Source organism: Bos grunniens, chromosome 24 (genome assembly GCF_055505025.1).
Source record: "Bos grunniens cultivar Pamir isolate PY7600 chromosome 24, Bosgru_T2T1.0, whole genome shotgun sequence".
Lineage (NCBI taxonomy): Eukaryota > Metazoa > Chordata > Mammalia > Artiodactyla > Bovidae > Bos > Bos grunniens.
The window spans coordinates 23033281-23050636 of NC_141188.1; the positions used below are offsets into that span (position 1 = coordinate 23033281).

At 40.6% G+C, this 17356-nt stretch overlaps 1 protein-coding gene across 2 annotated transcripts in view; it reads right to left on the reverse strand.

Annotated features, from left to right (window-relative positions):
* Window positions 1-17356, reverse strand: part of GALNT1 (polypeptide N-acetylgalactosaminyltransferase 1) — a 124060-nt gene that overhangs the window by 59556 nt on the left and 47148 nt on the right. For both annotated transcript variants that reach the window (XM_086372740.1, XM_086372739.1), the window contains one exon: window positions 9969-10212. In XM_086372740.1, the coding sequence (XP_086228866.1) occupies window positions 9969-10107 (139 nt within the window). In that variant the 5' untranslated portion in view covers window positions 10108-10212. The remainder of the gene's footprint in view (window positions 1-9968; window positions 10213-17356) is intronic.

Consider the following 17356-nt stretch of genomic DNA (forward strand, 5'->3'; position numbering starts at 1 on the left):
AACTAAGCTCTTTAAATATAAGAATTTTTAAAAAATTCTCAGTGACAAAAATTTTTAATGACAAGTATAATGAAAACTGTAAGTACAGAAACACAATGCTCATATAAACTTTTAAAACTTAAAAAACCATAAATTATTAAACTCTCAGAGTCAATTTCTACTTACCTGTCTCTGAAAATAAAGAGCAATGAACAGATTTGGGGATTGGGACACTCAGGGGTCAGTACAAAGCACTGGAGTTCTGGAAGTCACACTTACCTTTTGTGCATGGCACAGACAAAGAGTAGGTGGGAGACATCTAGTGGCCCTGGTTATAAATATCCTTCAGTTACCTGTGCCCTATTTTAGTATAAGATGATGCTTTAAAGAAAAGTTAAAATGGAAACATTCTCACACTGCTCGGTTTTTAAATTTTTAATTGAGTATTAAGTTATACAGAACACCATCTGTAATATAGTTTTGCCTGAGGCAAGGTGAGGTGGAGTAGATTCTGAATGTAATTAAGTCCCTGGACCCACTTATCAATTCACAGGAAATACTACTGGGGACTGAGGACATGATTTAAAACAAACATTAACGGAATGCAAATCCTGACTGTGGAAAACTGGAGAAAAGAAAACAGTTTCTTCTTCTTCAACAACAACCAACAAAGCTGGGTGGAGAGGACAAAAAGAAAGAGGTACCATGTAGCTATGCCACAAGACTAGCTTTGCACTGACAGCTGTTAAAGACATGATGGATATGTGGAAGCTGCTCAGTCATGTCTGACTCTTTGTGACTCCATGGATTATACAATCCATGGAATTCTCCAGGCCAGACTGCCTGAGTGGGTAGCCTTCCCTTTCTCCAGATGATGGGTATGCTGCTGCTGCCTACTGCTGCTAAGTCGCTTCAGTCGTGTCCGACTCTGTGCGACCCCATAGATGGCAGCCCACCAGGCTCCCCCATCCCTGGGATTCTCCAGGCAAGAACACTGAAGTGGGTTGCCATTTCCTTCTCCAATGCATGAAAGTGAAAAGTGAAAGTGAAGTCGCTCAGTCTTGCCCGACTCTTAGCGACCCCATGGACTGCAGCCTACCAGGCTCCTCCGTCCATGGGATTTTCCAGGCAAGAGTACTGGAGTGGGGTGCCATTGCCTTCTCTGGATGATAGGTATACGGGAGATCAATTTTCTGTTTTCTCTAATTTTGTTTATGCTTCAAATTTTCTATGAGGATTGGGGGAGTATGAAGGAGCACTCAAGAAATTACAGTAAGAACTAGTAAGACTAGTAAGTATTAACTTGATTGCTTATAGCCTAAGAGACTGTATGACCAGAAAATTAAAATCCTGCCCCATCATAGTGAACTCCAGCCTGGAAGTCTTAAAGAATTGGGCAAAACTGTACAACATACAAAATCTTCCTGGCTATAATACTTTACAAATTTGATCAGCTGGTACTTATTAACAACCCGAATATCTAGTATAATACCCACATTACATACTTTACCCCACTGATACATGTGAGTTTTCAGAGCCACATTTAAAATGACCATTAATCAAAAGTCTTGTAACTACTACTTACAGAACCCACCACAATAACTGAATTTAGAAATTATAATATCCCAAAGAATTAAAGGGGGACCAGTAAAGTAACCCACTTCAGTATTCTTGCATCAAAATCCCATGGACGGAGGAGCCTGGTAGGCTGCAGTCCATGGGGTCGCTCGCTAAGAGTTGGGCACGACTGAGCGACTTCACTTTCACTTTTCACTTTCATGCATTGGAGAAGGAAATGGCAACCCACTCCAGTATTCTTGCCTGGAGAATTCCAGGGACAGAGGAGCCTGTTGGGCTGCCGTCTATGGGGTCACACAGAGTTGGACACGACTGAAGTGACTTACAGCAGCAGTAAACTAATTTTCTTTGGCAAAGATGCCAGGATAAAATGAAATTAGTTAATGAATATTTTTATTACTAACACACTTGCAAAAAGCAACTAACAAAAAAGATAGTAAGTATTAACTTCCCTTGTTTTCTACTTACCAGTCTTTCATGTAAATTAAAAAAGAGATCAGTGAAACTTGTTTGAAAGCAATGGAAATGGGTTTGGATATTATCATTTTCCTGAACTGAAAAACATACTTTCTTTGGCATAAAATTTCATTATGTAGATAATTTCTAAGAATAAAATCAGCTTTGACAAGGGGGTAACTAAGTGTTGTTCTGAAGTATTATGTGAAAACACAATACTAACATTTTATTGTATACTTCAGCTAAACTTCATCTACATGACAAGGCAGAAATTTTTCATTTCTTAGAAAATTTAATTATAAAAAAAAACTACAAGCTCACTCTGACTGCTGCCAAATGAGATTTACATATACAAACCACCTGACATACCTTAGCTTTAACACAGCTTACAAATTTCTACAATTTGTATTTTCTCATGGAAGTAGAATAAACCCTGGTGGTTCAGTCATAAACAATCTGTCTGCAGTGCAGGAGACCCAGATTCGACCCCTGGGTCAGGAAGATCACCTGGTGAAGGGAATGACTGCCCACTCCAGTATTCTTACCTGGAGAATTCCACAGACAGAGGAGTCTGGTAGGCTACAGTTCATGGGGTCACAAAAAGTCTGACATGACTAACTGACTAACACTTCCACTTTTTCAAAGTTACAGGATATCCATTTGGGAAGATAAAAAGCTAAAAGCATTTCTCCCAAACAATTTTCTTAGGCGATCATGATTTTTCCTGTTTTTATGCACTATATTTCACTTACTCCAAAGTATTTTCCCCATATTTTAATATCTCTGAAATTGGGACTTGGCTTACAATGATAATTGAAATGTTTCTGTTTTCTTAGTGTTATATAAAATAAGTATTATATAAACAAAGCAAATTACCTAATTTTTTTAACATTAAAATATTATTGCATATAACAAAATTCATTGATAACTCTGCTACCTCAATACCTGTGTTTTAACCCTTATTCCAATTTTATATACATTTGTAATGTGTACAAATAAAACTCTAAATACACTAAAAGTCTGTTAATATTTCTGAAAGCCTTTACTAACAATATTCTTGGACAGCAAGGAGATCCAACCAGTCCATTCTAAAGGAGATCAGCCCTGGGATTTCTTTGGAAGGAATGATGCTAAAGCTGAAACTCCAGTACTTTGGCCACCTCATGCGAAGAGTTGACTCATTGGAAAAGACTCTGATGCTGGGAGGGATTGGGGGCAAGAGGAGAAGGGGACGACAGAGGATGAGATGGCTGGATGGCATCACTGACTCGATGGACACGAGTCTGGGTGAACTCCGGGAGTTGGTGATGGACAGGGAAGCCTGGCGTGCTGCGATTCATGGGGTCGCAAAGAGTCGGACACGACTCAGCAACTGAACTGAACTGAACCATCTAAAGTTTCTTCTATAAAATATGTTCTCAAAGTCTTCCTAATGTGACAACTGAAATAATTCTAGCCTAAGCACGTAAAAACTTGAATAATCAGTATTTTAGTAATCTGAAAATCAGGTACCGAGCTGGCATAAAGGATTAATTCCTACTTGAAAGTGTATCTGTAAAAATACTGAATGTTCTATGCAACATCCAAATCCATAAACTGAATGAGTTAATTCCAACAAGGCAGAGGAGTTGCAAAAATACTCCTAAGACATAACTTGTACTAATTTTATTTTTCCAAGGGCAATTTTATCTACTTCTCTAGCGAAAGAAGAATTTTCCTATTCTCACAGAGTCTGGTGTATAAAACACAAGTAAATATAAAACAATGAGAGAGTACTGCTCAAGAACATAAAATAAAACAGAATAAAATCAACCCTGTGTAATCACCAGACAGGCCTGCTGATACGTGATGTAGGTAAGTAGTGAGTACATGTAAGACCCTAGGATAATCTGATGAGCATTATCATAAGGATAATGAATCCATTCTGCTTAATTGCACACAACAGTATAAAGAGCAGAATTTGGTAAATTTTACCAAATTGGCACTGTAAAGCAGTTCAGAAAGGAGGTCCTTACGATACTGAGACAACTGCTCTAGAGTATCATATCTGCTCATTGTTTGTTTTAATTTGGTTTTTCAAATGCCACAGAGAATGAAGATCCTGGAGACCTTATGTGTTCTAACAGAAGAGACTTATTCTTCCAGGTCACTGACTGTACCTGCTAATTCCACTAAGAAGGTCTACATCCTTCATGCCATCGCCTGTCAACCCTCTCCCAACTACTTTAGTGAAAGATCTCTTCATCGGCACCACAATTTCTCAGCAGCCGTATATTGAGAGCAGTAACCTTAGGGTTCCTACACTACTTGGGACCTCCAAGTGCCCACTGCACTGAAATCCCCCATCAAAGCAGATTTTTCAAACTGTTCTTGCTTGGCAGCCATGGTTCCCCTTCCCTTAGTCATTTCCCCACTCTTTCCCTTCAATCCCTTGAAACAGTTTGAAAAATGGATGCCTTAGGGCCCCATCTAGAACCACTGGCCTCTCGTAAGTCTCTCCCTTCAGCTATTAACTCCCCTCCTGGCATCGTACTGCTCAGCCTGCTCTCATCCTGCCGCTGCTGACCTCTTTCTCAGTCATCCATACCATCTTGCTATTTCCACATAGTAAATATCAAGTTTCCTCAACACAGAGGTCCCATCCACCAGACTTAAACCTGACTCTCCCACAAGGCCCACTAAGCTCACAACCCTCACTCACCTTCATTCTCCTTTTTTCAGGACACGCTGTTGTCTCTCACGGCTCCACACTGCGCTCTCAGACCGTATCTCCTTTACTCTGTACTTCTATACTTTGAATAAAAGCTACTCCTTTTCTCTGATGCTCATGTCACTAGTGGTTTTCAGAAGCATACTAACCTTAGAATCCTCTTCAAGGATAAATCTTTTCTTATGGTTTTGATACCCCACTGTCTCCTCTGCCGAGAGTTTGTTCTTTGAAGTATTACTTCATTCCTTTATATTTTAAACCTCTTCAAAATACATTAAAAAATACGTCTGTACACAGAAAACCAACCTTAGCTCCATTCCTTTCTTCTAACTATTGTACTCTGTGTGTCAAAGCTTCCTAAAAGGATAAGCTACACACCAGTAAATATCAAGTCCACTGGTACTGAAATGGCACTTTCTAGGATAACGAGAAACCCCATTAGGAAATGTATCACAACCACTTTTTCATCTCAGGTGAAATCACTGAACATCCATCCATCACGCCTGGATTTCCATGACCCTGCTCCCTCTGGCTTTTCCTGACTTCCAGGCTGCCCCTGACTTCCAGAAGCCTTCTCTCCCCTTGCTGACTCTCTGTGATCCTCTCCAACTCTGCCTGTCTCTGCTGCACACTCCGGAGCCCACAGTGCCGCCCACGTGCTCCACCCCAGCCACTCTCTGCTGCATAACGCGCCCCCCTGGCCCCCAGCCCCTCCACATGAAATGCTCCAAACACAACTCGTCCTTCTGCCTTCCCACTGAGCCGCTCTGCCTCTGGGGCCCCTCCTCATACCAATTTACCCAAAGACGGAGACCTGAGAGCCATGGGAGACTTTTCACTTGCCCTATTACCTACATTCAGTGACTCTCCCTACTATGTAAAGTCCACTATCTACAAACTTCCCATATATTTTATTGTGTGCCCCATTTTAGTGTGGGCCCCAAGAACTTCTACAAACTTTCCCAGCAGTCTCACAACCAGTCTCACATGTCTCACTCTCTCCCACTACATCAGCCAAGTGACCACTCTCTTCTGAAAGTCGGGATCCCATCAGGTTACTTGTTTCCTTCTTTGAAATCCTTTGATGGCATGCCTCGCCTACAGGATAAAGTGCAAAACCCTTGGCATGTTATAAAATGCCTTCTGCGATGTGGTCTCTGCTGACCTCCCAGCCTCGTCTGTGCTCTCTCCTCACGCTTTCCTATCCATCAACTCTGTTCTCTCATGTGCTTATCTTATGCATGCTTTTCTCCTTTGCTTGGGATGTATTCCCTTCACCTGTCAAACCTAACAAACACCCATGCACCCTGATACTTTAGCCTGAGTGTTACTTCCCTGCAGCACCTTCTCAGAGGTCTCACGGTGTTCCTTCTTCCCACACACCTCTAGTGTGCTATCTACCGTATCACTGAAAGTTGCTCAGTTGTGTCCGACTCTTTGTGATCCCATGGACTATACAATCATGGAATTCTCCAGGCCAGAATACTGGAGTGGGTAGCCTTTCCCTCCTCCAGGGGATCTTTCCAACCCACAGATTGAACCAGGGTCTTCTGTACTGCAGGTGGATTCTTTACCAGCTGAGCCACTAGGGAAGCCCAAGAATACTGGAGTGGGTAGCCTATCCCTTCTCCAGTGGCTCTTCCCGACCCAGCAATCAAATGGAGGTCTTCTGCACTGCAGGTGGATTCTTTACCAAATGAACTATCAGGGAAGCTATCATATCACTACCTGTCTATTATTCTTCCTCTCCTACTGGATTGGGAGTTTCCCAACGGGAGAAACTATTTTGTACTGTTGAAATGTGTATCACTAGCACGTAGCACACTGCCCAGCACACAGCAGTTTACAAAACATTACAAAACATTGGTGAAGACCAAGTGTGTCTTCACCCACTACAGAGGTCCTGGTCTGTCTTATGATTGTGCTTTTGCATTTAAGATAGAATACCATGAGTTCCCACTATAAATGGCAATGGGTTAGTGTGGAATGAGGGGAAAGTTAATCTGTTCCATTTGGGAATATTCTAGGTTTTTAATGGTGAATAGCGATACCTGCCCTCTGATTTAAATGTCAACAGAGTTACAGCTCTAACACCAGTTAAGGAGGCTGGGTCTTGTCACACAACAAACTTACTAAGCAGCAGGTCCTTAAAGGAAACCAGGAAAGCCAACAGATAGGCTGACCTTGTATAAAAGTATATCTTATTAAAAATTATGGGGAAGATAAAAATTAAAAAGTTAGGCATTAGCCTAGGTATTACTAAAGTTCAGTATTAGCAACTGAGACTAATTTTAGGCAAATTTCCCATAAAATAAACAGAACTGGTTACATAATGGGGAAGATAAAAATTAAAAAGTTAGGGGTTAGCTTAGGTATTACTAAAATTCAGTGTTAGCAACTGAGACTAATTTTAGGCAAATTTCCCATAAAATAAACAGAACTGGTTACATAATCCCATCTATAAAAATTATAGTACGTAGGCAAGTAAGTTTTAGATTATAAATTTTAAAGGACCAGGTAGATCAGATCAGATCAGTCGCTCAGTCGTGTCCGACTCTTTGTGACCCCATGAATTGCAGCACGCCAGTCTTCCCTGTCCATCACCAACTCCCGGAGTTCACTTAGACTCACGTCCATCGAGTCAGTGATGCCATCCAGCCATCTCATCCTCTGTCGTCCCCTTCTCCTCTTGCCCCCAATCCCTCCCAGCATCAGAGTCTTTTCCAATGAGTCAACTCTTCGCATGAGGTGGCCAAAGTACTGGAGTTTCAGCTTTAGCATCATTCCTTCCAAAGAAATCCCAGGGCTGATCTCCTTTAGAATGGACTGGTTGCATCTCCTTGCAGTCCAAGGGACTCTCAAGAGTCTTCTCCAACACCACAGTTCAAAAGCATCAATTCTTCGGCGCTCAGCCTTCTTCACAGTCCAACTCTCACATCCATACATGACCACAGGAAAAACCATAGCCTTGACTAGACGAATCTTTGTTGGCAAAGTAATGTCTCTGCTTTTCAATATGCTATCTAGGTTGGTCATAACCTTCCTTCCAAGGAGTAAGCGTCTTTTAATTTCATGGCTGCAGTCACCATCTGCAGTGATTTTGGAGCCCAGAAAAATAAAGTCTGACACTGTTTCCACTATTTTCCCATCTATTTCCCATGAAGTGGTGGGACCGGATGCCATGATCTTTGTTTTCTGAATGTTGAGCTTTAAGCCAACTTTTTCACTCTCCTCTTTCACTTTCATCAAGAGGCTTTTTAGTTCCTCTTCACTTTCTGCCATAAGGGTGGTGTCATCTGCATATCTGAGGTTATTGATATTTCTCCCAGCAGTCTTGATTCCAGCTTGTGTTTCTTCCAGTCCAGCGTTTCTCATGATGTACTCTGCATATAAGTTAAATAAACAGGGTGACAATATACAGCCTTGACGTACTCCTTTTCCTATTTGGAACCAGTCTGTTGGTCCATGTCCAGTTCTAACTGTTGCTTCCTGACCTGCATACAAATTTCTCAAGAGGCAGATCAGGCGGTCTGGTATTCCCATCTCTTTCAGAATTGTCCACAGTTTATTGTGATCCACAGTCAAAGGCTTTGGCATAGTCAAGAAAGCAGAAATAGATGTTTTTATGGAACTCTCTTGCTTTTTCCATGATCCAGTGGATGTTGGCAATTTGATCTCTGGTTCCTCTGCCTTTTCTAAAACCAGCTTGAACATCAGGAAGTTCACGGTTCACACATTGCTGAAGCCTGGCTTGGAGAATTTTAAGCATTACTTTACTAGCATGTGAGATGAGTGCAATTGTGTGGTAGTTTGAGCATTCTTTGGCATTGCCTTTCTTTGGGATTGGAATGAAAACTGACCTTTTCCAGTCCTGTGGCCACTGCTGAGTTTTCCTAATTTGCTGGCATATTGAGTGCAGCACTTTCACAGCATCGTCTTTCAGGATTTGGAATAGCTCAACTGGAATTCTATCACTGCCACTAGCTTTGTTCATAGTGATGCTTTCTAAGGCCCACTTGACTTCACATTCCAGGATGTCTGGCTCTAGGTCAATGATCACACCATCGTGATTATCTGCGTCATGAAGATCTTTTTTGTACAGTTCTTCTGTGTATTCTTGCCACCTCTTCTTAATATCTTCTGCTTCTGTTAGGTCCATACCATTTCTGTCCTTTATCGAGCCCATCTTTGCATGAAATGTTCCTTTGGTATCTCTGATTTTCTTGAAGAGATCTCCAGTCTTTCCCATTCTGTTGTTTTCCTCTATTTCTTTGCATTGATCGCTGAAGAAGGCTTTTTTATCTCTCCTTGCTATTCTTTGGAACTCTGCATTCAGATGTTTATATCTTTCCTTTTCTCCTTTGCTTCTCACTTCTCTTCTTTTCACAGCTATTTGTAAGGCCTCCCCAGACAGCCATTTTGCTAAGGACCAGGTACCTTCATTATAAAAGTGTAAGATACTTAAATATGGCTGTATACTCAAATAAAACATTTACATATAATTCCTAAAAATAGAATTATTGTTTAGCCAGATATTCTATAACTAACCAGACAAAGTGCATGGCCCAGAATAGCTAAATTACTGACTCACAATGCAAAGTCATTTTCATTTTGTTTAAAAATAAGTAAATAAAAGGAGGCATTTGTTTTTTGGTTTAAACACAGAGTCTAAAAGGGAATTTTTCAGGTGTCTCCTTCCTTTTCCACGCCAGAGACTGCAGTGTTCTCAATGCAGCACTGATTTTATAGTCTGATCTTTTCATAAGGTCTCCCTAAATGTGCTCACTGGAGCTATTGACAGCATTAACAAAATGAACTCACCAGACCATGTCTACCTAAAATAACTTCTTCCCTTAGGACTGAGATAGGAGGGCTAGAGAACTCTCTCTCTCATGCCTGATAATGCAATTTTAACGCTCCACTCAGTATTATGACATTAGGCTAATCTCCTGTGCAGTTTTGGTAGTCCCAGCTATGCGATTCCCTACATTATTTGGTAATACGACTTCCAGAAAATTAACTACTTTTAACACTGAACACATGAATTTAGCAATTCTATACATGACACTTTAATACTGTTAGAAGAACCCACTGGAGAACTGATAGAAATATGATCATCATACACAGAAAGCCAGGGATTACTATTAATCTAAAAAATGTTAAAATTCTATAGTTCCCAAATTAGTTATTACAAACAAGTAACACATGTATCAAAACAGGCCCATTATTATAAAATGTCACTCACCATCCCCAGCAGGAAGTCCTCTCTCTTTTTTTTCATCACATTTGTTGCATTCACTGAAGTAAAGCAGCAGGAACATATCCAAGAGTACCCAAATCAAGGAGGTGGCTAGGACCACCTTGCAGTATGCAAATTTTCTCATGGCACTTTAAGTCAAATGCAAAATTTTAAAATATATATATATATAAATATACAAAGATCACGAAAATTATTCCAATCCAGTTTCATCAGAAATCACCTTCATAACCTACAGACAAAAAAAGAAAAAAGATTAACTAAAAAATTCAGAACCTAAAGCACAATCGAAAGATTAACTTATATGCATATGAAATTTTACCATGAAGAATAAGTTTTAAATAAGACTTCAAAAAATACTTGTAAAATATATAAAAATTGATAGTATCAATAACATGCAAATAACTCCTACAAATCAATATACACAATAAAATAGAAAAATGGGTAAATGATGCAAACAAGCACTTTGCAGAAAGGAAACCGGAAGAGCCAATAAACAAGTGAAAATGGGCTCGATTCACTACAATTAAGAAAATGCAAATTAAAACAGTGAGTGACTATCTCATATCCATTAAACACGTGGGGTTTTACTGCCTTCTATTCAACTGCTATATTAAACACTCAAGTAAAAACTAACCCATTAACTGCCACAGGGGTTTAAGAAATCAGTAATTCCCAGTCCATTTCAAACACTCCCCTTCAGTTCCATGGTCCAAGGATTTATATGAGCTCTCCCGGTCGCTGTACTGCATCAGTTTAACTGGAGTGATTCTTATCTCTCTGTCCCACTGAATCCCATTCTAAAAATGCTAGTCACCAGCCATTCAGAAACAGACTCATGGAAAGCGTAGAAGAAAAGGGCATCGAGAGATCTGAGGCCTGGACTTGGCTCTGACAGTAACTGCACAGACTTCCCTGAACCTTCCTTTCTATGTGTCCCACCCTCACCCCAATCTGTTACATCTTGAGAAAATGACTGGATGGACGGTTACCAAATATGGGACGGCTAGATCAAAAACACTCCTGGCATGCTGGCACTCGTCTGGGGGAGCACTGAAGCAGTCCCCAGGACCTCAGACGAGGAATCATTGCATGGAGCCGTGGGCACCAAGGCTCAAAGGCGCGTGTCAGTGCTGCCCGGGAGATGGAAGAATCAAGCGCACTTGGGGTGGATGGAGGAAACACTTGGCACAGGTGCCCCCCACTGAAAGCCAATGTGCAGATGCTCTGAAGGGCTGTAAGCTCCAGGGGGGCCCAGGAGCTTCTTACAAGGGCAGTTTATGTAGCATGAACCCGGGATAGATCAGAGAGTTTATCTATGAAAAAGATAACAGTTCTTTCCTACCTTACAAAGGGGCTAGCCAGCAACCTGAAAAGCACCCCAAAATACTAGGTGACACTTGTAACTGTGAAGTATTATTTCTGCTCACCTCTCTGGGGACTGTGATCTCTTGCCTATTGGTCTCCTTCCATCAAACCAACACTCCCCACTTGTACCCTAGAACAGGGGTGCCACTGTCGGATTCTTGCCTCAAGTCCCTCACATGGAGTGAGCAACCACTACTAACTCTAGTGACTAGGGTGAGGGCAAGGCCAAAAGGATTACAACGCGCAGTGTCATGGAACAACAGATCTCTCCAGAGAAGCCGATATACCATGTATTTCAAGCCACTTCACGTGCAAGGCTACCTCTCTTGGTCACTGGCAAAGCAAGCAGTCTAACTGCTGGTGCGCTATCTGGGACGCAAATGTGGCTGTGTTCTCTAAAACCTGCTGATTGTTATTTCTTTTAAGCTTACAGCCCAGAACACTTAAATGTAAGTCTTTATAACTCTGTACCCATCCCTGTTTAATTTTTCCAAGGCAGCACAATTAGATTCTAAAATTGAAGATGAAACGCAGGGGGTGTGTATGTATTTGGAAGGAGAGCGGTACAGAGAAGGCAGGAGGTGCAGGGAGAAAGGAGAATAAAGAAGAGGCAAAAACCTCTGAAACCTTGGGGCAGAGATTCCTCAGACATTAACAGTAAAATGCACAAATCATTAAAAAATAAAAAGACTGCACGTTGGACTTAATAAAATCTGCTCTTCAAAAGACAGTTAAATAAAAAACAAGTCACATATGGGGAGAAAATATTTACAAATGACTCATCTGATAAATTACTTGTAACCAGACCACATAAAAAACTCTCCAAATACAGTGTTTAAAAACCCTAATCGAAAACAGTGGGCGAAAAGTTTGAACTGTCACTTCACCGGAACAGCAATTCAGGTGGTAAATGAGTACAAGAAAAGATTTTCAACATTGTTAGCTATTGTGTGTGTGTACTCAGTCAGATCCGAGTCTTTGCAATCCAGGGACTGTGGCCTGCCAGGCTCCTCTGTCCATGGGATTCTCCAGGCAAAAATACTGGAACGGGTTACCGTTTCCTTCTCCAGGGGATCTTCCTGACCCAAGGATTAAACCCATGTCTCTTGTGTCTCCTGCACTGGCAGATGGATTCTTTACCGCTAATGCCACCTACTGCTGCTGCTAAGTCACTTCAGTCGTGTCTGACTCTGTGCGACCCCATAGAGGGTAGCCCACCAGGCTCTGCCATCCCTGGGATTCTCCAGGCAAGAACACTGGAGTGGGTTGCCATTTCCTTCTCCAATGCATGAAAGTGAAAAGTGAAAGTGAAGTCTCTCAGTCGTGTCTGACCCTCAGCAATCCCATGGACTTCAGCCTGCACCAGGCTCCTCCGTCCATGGGATTTTCCAGGCAAGAGTACTGGAGTGGGGTGCCACTGCCTTCTCCAAATGCCACCTACTAGGGAACTGCAAATTAAAAACACAATGAAACACCACTATGCACCAATATAAACAGCTAAAGGAAAAACGAAAACTACCAAATGCTAGCAAGAACTGCTGTAACTGGACCACTAACACACTGCCAGTGGAATGCAAAATGGTACAGTCTCTCCTGAAAACAAAGTTTTTCTCCCATAAGAATCTTACTTAAGAGAAAGGATAATGTATGTCTACACAAAGACTTGTACACAACCTTTATATCAACTCAATCATAACCATCAAAATCTGGAAACAATCCACACGTCTACCACCTGGTGAATGGATAAACAAATTGTGGTACTCTAAACAGTGAAGGACTTCAACCCAGAATCCAGCAATCAAGAAAAACTCTCGATGTACATGCAACAGCACTGATAAATCTCACAAGCCTTATGCTAAGTGAAAGTGGTCAGTAACAAATGGCTGCATTTTGTATACTACATGATGCCATTTATATGAGAGAGAAATCAGATCAGCCGTTGCCAGGGGCTTGGAAGAGTAGGGGACTGCCCTCAAAGGACTGAAAACTTGTGATGATGGGAAACCCGGTACTCCCAGCTTGTGGTGGTGCTCATACAACTGTGTCCATTTGTCCAAACGGGTATGACTACACTTAAAAGGGTGAATTCTACTGTACATAATAAATTCAACCTCAATAACCTTAAAAATAGGTAAATACAGAAGAGGTGAGGACCCTTCAAAGAAACAATTTAAATTTTAGGAGGATAACTGTTGTATATTTCTTCAAGTACCTTAAACACTATTACCAATGGGTTAAGTACCCTCCCAGTCATTCAGAAAAAAATCAGCAGTATGTCATGTCTTTTTTTTTTTAAGTAATTGTATTATACCTACATATTCTCAGAACTTTTGGAATGAGTTCTGGGCACATGGCTATAGTACTACAGAACCAAATAAATTTTTTAATACTATTTATTTTTATTTTTGCCTGCGCTAGGCCTTTGTTGCTTTTCGCAGGCTTTCTCCAGCTGGGGTTTCTCCAGCCGCCTCTCTCCAGGGGCTACTCTGCGGCGCCTGGGCTTCTCCCTGCGGGGACCTCTCTTGCTGAGGTGCATGAGTTGCTCCAAGGCATGTGGAATCTTCCTGGACCAGGGATTAAATCCATGTCCCCTGGATTGACAGGCAGATTCTTATCCACTACACCACCAGGGAAGTCCACGTGTATCATGTTTTAAAGCAACAATAACATCTATTTTGACTCAAATATTTTAATGTCTTAAATGTCCCTACAGGAGGAAAAGACTGAAATGTTTGTGACCATAAAGGGGAAGCATGAGAGATCTCTGTGGTAATGCTGCAGAGATTTTTTTTTAATTAAACTAATATGTTCAACAGACATTTAACCTCTCTTTCCACCATATGGTCTTAGACAACCAATGTCTTAATGATCACTCCAAAAAAGGCCTGATATCCACAAAGCTGTGTCAGAATGCCACATATTGTTTTACACATTACTACTCTTTAAAGAAGCGAGAAAATAGACACAGGCTGAGGTGGTTTCCTGGCTCATGATTCTGACTCTTGCTCTGCCCACCATACCCCAAGGACTTCTGGTAATAGACCTAGTCCCATGGGCACAGGATAGCCAAACGACCTGGCCAGGCCAAGCACAGGCCCTCAGCCCTTCACTTCCCAAGTCACAGACTGGAAGCCCATGCTAACCTAGCGCTGCAGTCAGCTACACTGCCCGTCACGGAGAGAAAGCCGACCTGCAGTCCAAGAGGGCGAGCTCAGACAGAGGCACGCAGGACGAGAGGAGGAGGGTCCCGTAGTGACTGAGTCCCTGTCTCTTCTTTGGCTTTCGTGACCACTCAGGAATCCTTCTAATAATCCCCTTTTCCACTTATGAGAGTTTGAACGGGGTTCCTGACACACACCTGGGATGCGGAAGCGGGGGTAGTGGTGGGGCAGAGAGAGGAAACCTAAAGTCAGACAGGCTCTGGTCCACTTCTGAAGTTCCTCTCTACTAGTCAGAACAATTATACATTATGAGGCACACTATGCTACTTGAAGGGACACTGAACCGCTTATAAGTGGAAAAATCTGAAACTTGCTTTTCTTCTAACACTACATTTCTCAAGCCCATTCATGCTGCATGTTGTTGTAGTCCGTTCCTTTTCACCACTGTATAATGCTCAATTGGCTTATATTAATGTCATCATACACTATGGGGCTAATCATAGCTTATCCCTTTCATGCTTAATAGGCATGGCATTATTTCTAGGTTTATGCATGTTTCCTGGTACACATGTGCCAGGGGTCAGCAAACTTCTGCAAAGGGCCAGGCAGTAAACATTTTAGGCTTTGCGGGACATAACATCTCTGTGGCAATCACCTGAATCTGGGGTTGTACCACAAAAGCAGCCATGATATGTAACCAAGTAAGTGTGACAGTATTCCAATAAAATGAAGCTTATTTATGGAAATTAAATTTGAATCTCATATAATTTTTAAATTATAAATTATGAAATTATTTCTTAATCATTTAAAGATGTTAAAAATCTTTCTTTATTCATGAGTTGTCACAACCCTGATCTAGAGGACATACCTAGGGATATTAGGTCATGAGACTACACGTATTTTCAATATGACAACATATGGCAAACTTGCTTTCCCAGATGTCTAAAGCAAAATGAGAACTCTGGATGTGTTATGTCCTTGGCAACACTTATTGATGTCAAACTATTTAATTTTTTGACAATCTGGTAAGTGTGTAATTTAATTTGAGTTTCCCCACCATCTCTGACATTTCCATTTCCTCTTCCTAATGTATTCACTGAAGTTTATTCTATTGGGTGAAGTTGTTTTGTCTTTTTCCTATTAGTTTGTGAAGATCTTTATACAGTCTGGATTCTAATCTGTGTCAGTTACATGTACTACAAGTATCTTTGCCCAGTTTATAGCTTATCTTCTTAATAAGAGGTGTATTTTGTAGTCCATATTTTCTATGTCTTAAGAAGTTTTTCTCTACCTAGAGATCATTAAAAATATTTTAATGTCTAGAAGTTTTAAAGTTTTACCTTTCCAGTGTAAGTACAGATTCAATATTATTTTCTTCCCTATGGATAACCAATTGTCTCAGTACTGTTTATGGAAAAGTTCAATCTCTCCCTAAAAGTGTGCAATGCCAACTTTGTCATAAGTCATGTTTCTGAGGTTCTACATTCTGTTCCATTGGTCTGCTTATCCCTACACCACACAGCATCTTAATTATAGCTTTACAACAATTTTTGGTACTAGGTAAAGCAAATATTCTCACCTTTTACTAGGTGAGGAGTACCTTGGCTACTTCTGACCCACTGGCCTTCCTTAGCTATGCTGACCACATCTACTGCACAAGAAATCCAGTAGTTAAAAATGCTTACATGTCTATGGTGGAACAATTTTACTGTTCTGAGAAAATAAACCAATTAAAAATTCATATAAGTCATAAAAAAAGAAGTTGGTGATGAGAAGAGGAATTAAATTCAAGAAGTCAAAAGCAAAGTTCTAAAAATGTTCTTCAAAATGACATTACTAAAATAAATGTATACTATCTAAACTTTATGTCTACTACTTTGTTATTCCTTTAAAACAAAACAAAACAAAACAAACCAGTATTCTAGAGTCCCAATCATTCCATGCTGCTTGGATATTTACTGAGTCTTGGCCAACTCTGTTCTTGATACCATGTCAGACACTGTAGATGGTAGGAGCATGAAGGCAATGATCCACACCATGGAAACTGTTATCACGCTACTAAATACCAGGGTAAGAGACACGCCATTCACATTACAAAAGAGAAACACCAACTCAGGAAACCTGGCAGGAAAAAGACATCCAGATAGGGAAGTTTCTAAACAGGTTTTATCAGACAGTGTAAGATACTAAACTTTGCTGCAACAAGGTTTTCTTCAAATTTTTTCTACAAATATTTTGTTCTCTCTCCTTTAGCTAAAATCCTTTAAGGGCTTCCTGATGTCCTGCTATTTTGTTCTGAAGAACACCATTTGTAGGACTCATACCTGAGAGTTCTCACTAAAGAATTAAGTTAGGGAAATGTTACTTCCTCCATTTGCTCTGAGAGATTCATTCTGTATATCACTGCACCAAAGGTTCTATGAAGCCCTGCATCGAGGCAAGCTGCGTGATTCTGTTAACTCAGAACTTCTCAGATTCAAGCACGGAATCTTCCCCAACTACTCTTCCTTTTTTGCATAATAGAAAGCAGTTTTCAAACAGCAATAAATTAACTAGTGAAGACTGGCTTCAAATCCTGGAAGCAGGTAACTTTTAAGCTATGAGTTATTTTCTTTCTGCAAAATTATCTCTGTAAAGCTGCAAATTGAGTAAAAAAAAGAAATCCCATTGTGTTTAAAAGCCTCTCATGAGGCTGACTTTCACAGACAGAAGGTCAATGTGTAATTTTGTAATGTGTTAATTAATTTAATTAATAAAATTAATTAAGTTAATTTTGTTATATTTTTATTTAACATAACATATACCTGTATATAGTACAAATGAAAAGTGAAAGTGTTAGTCACTCAG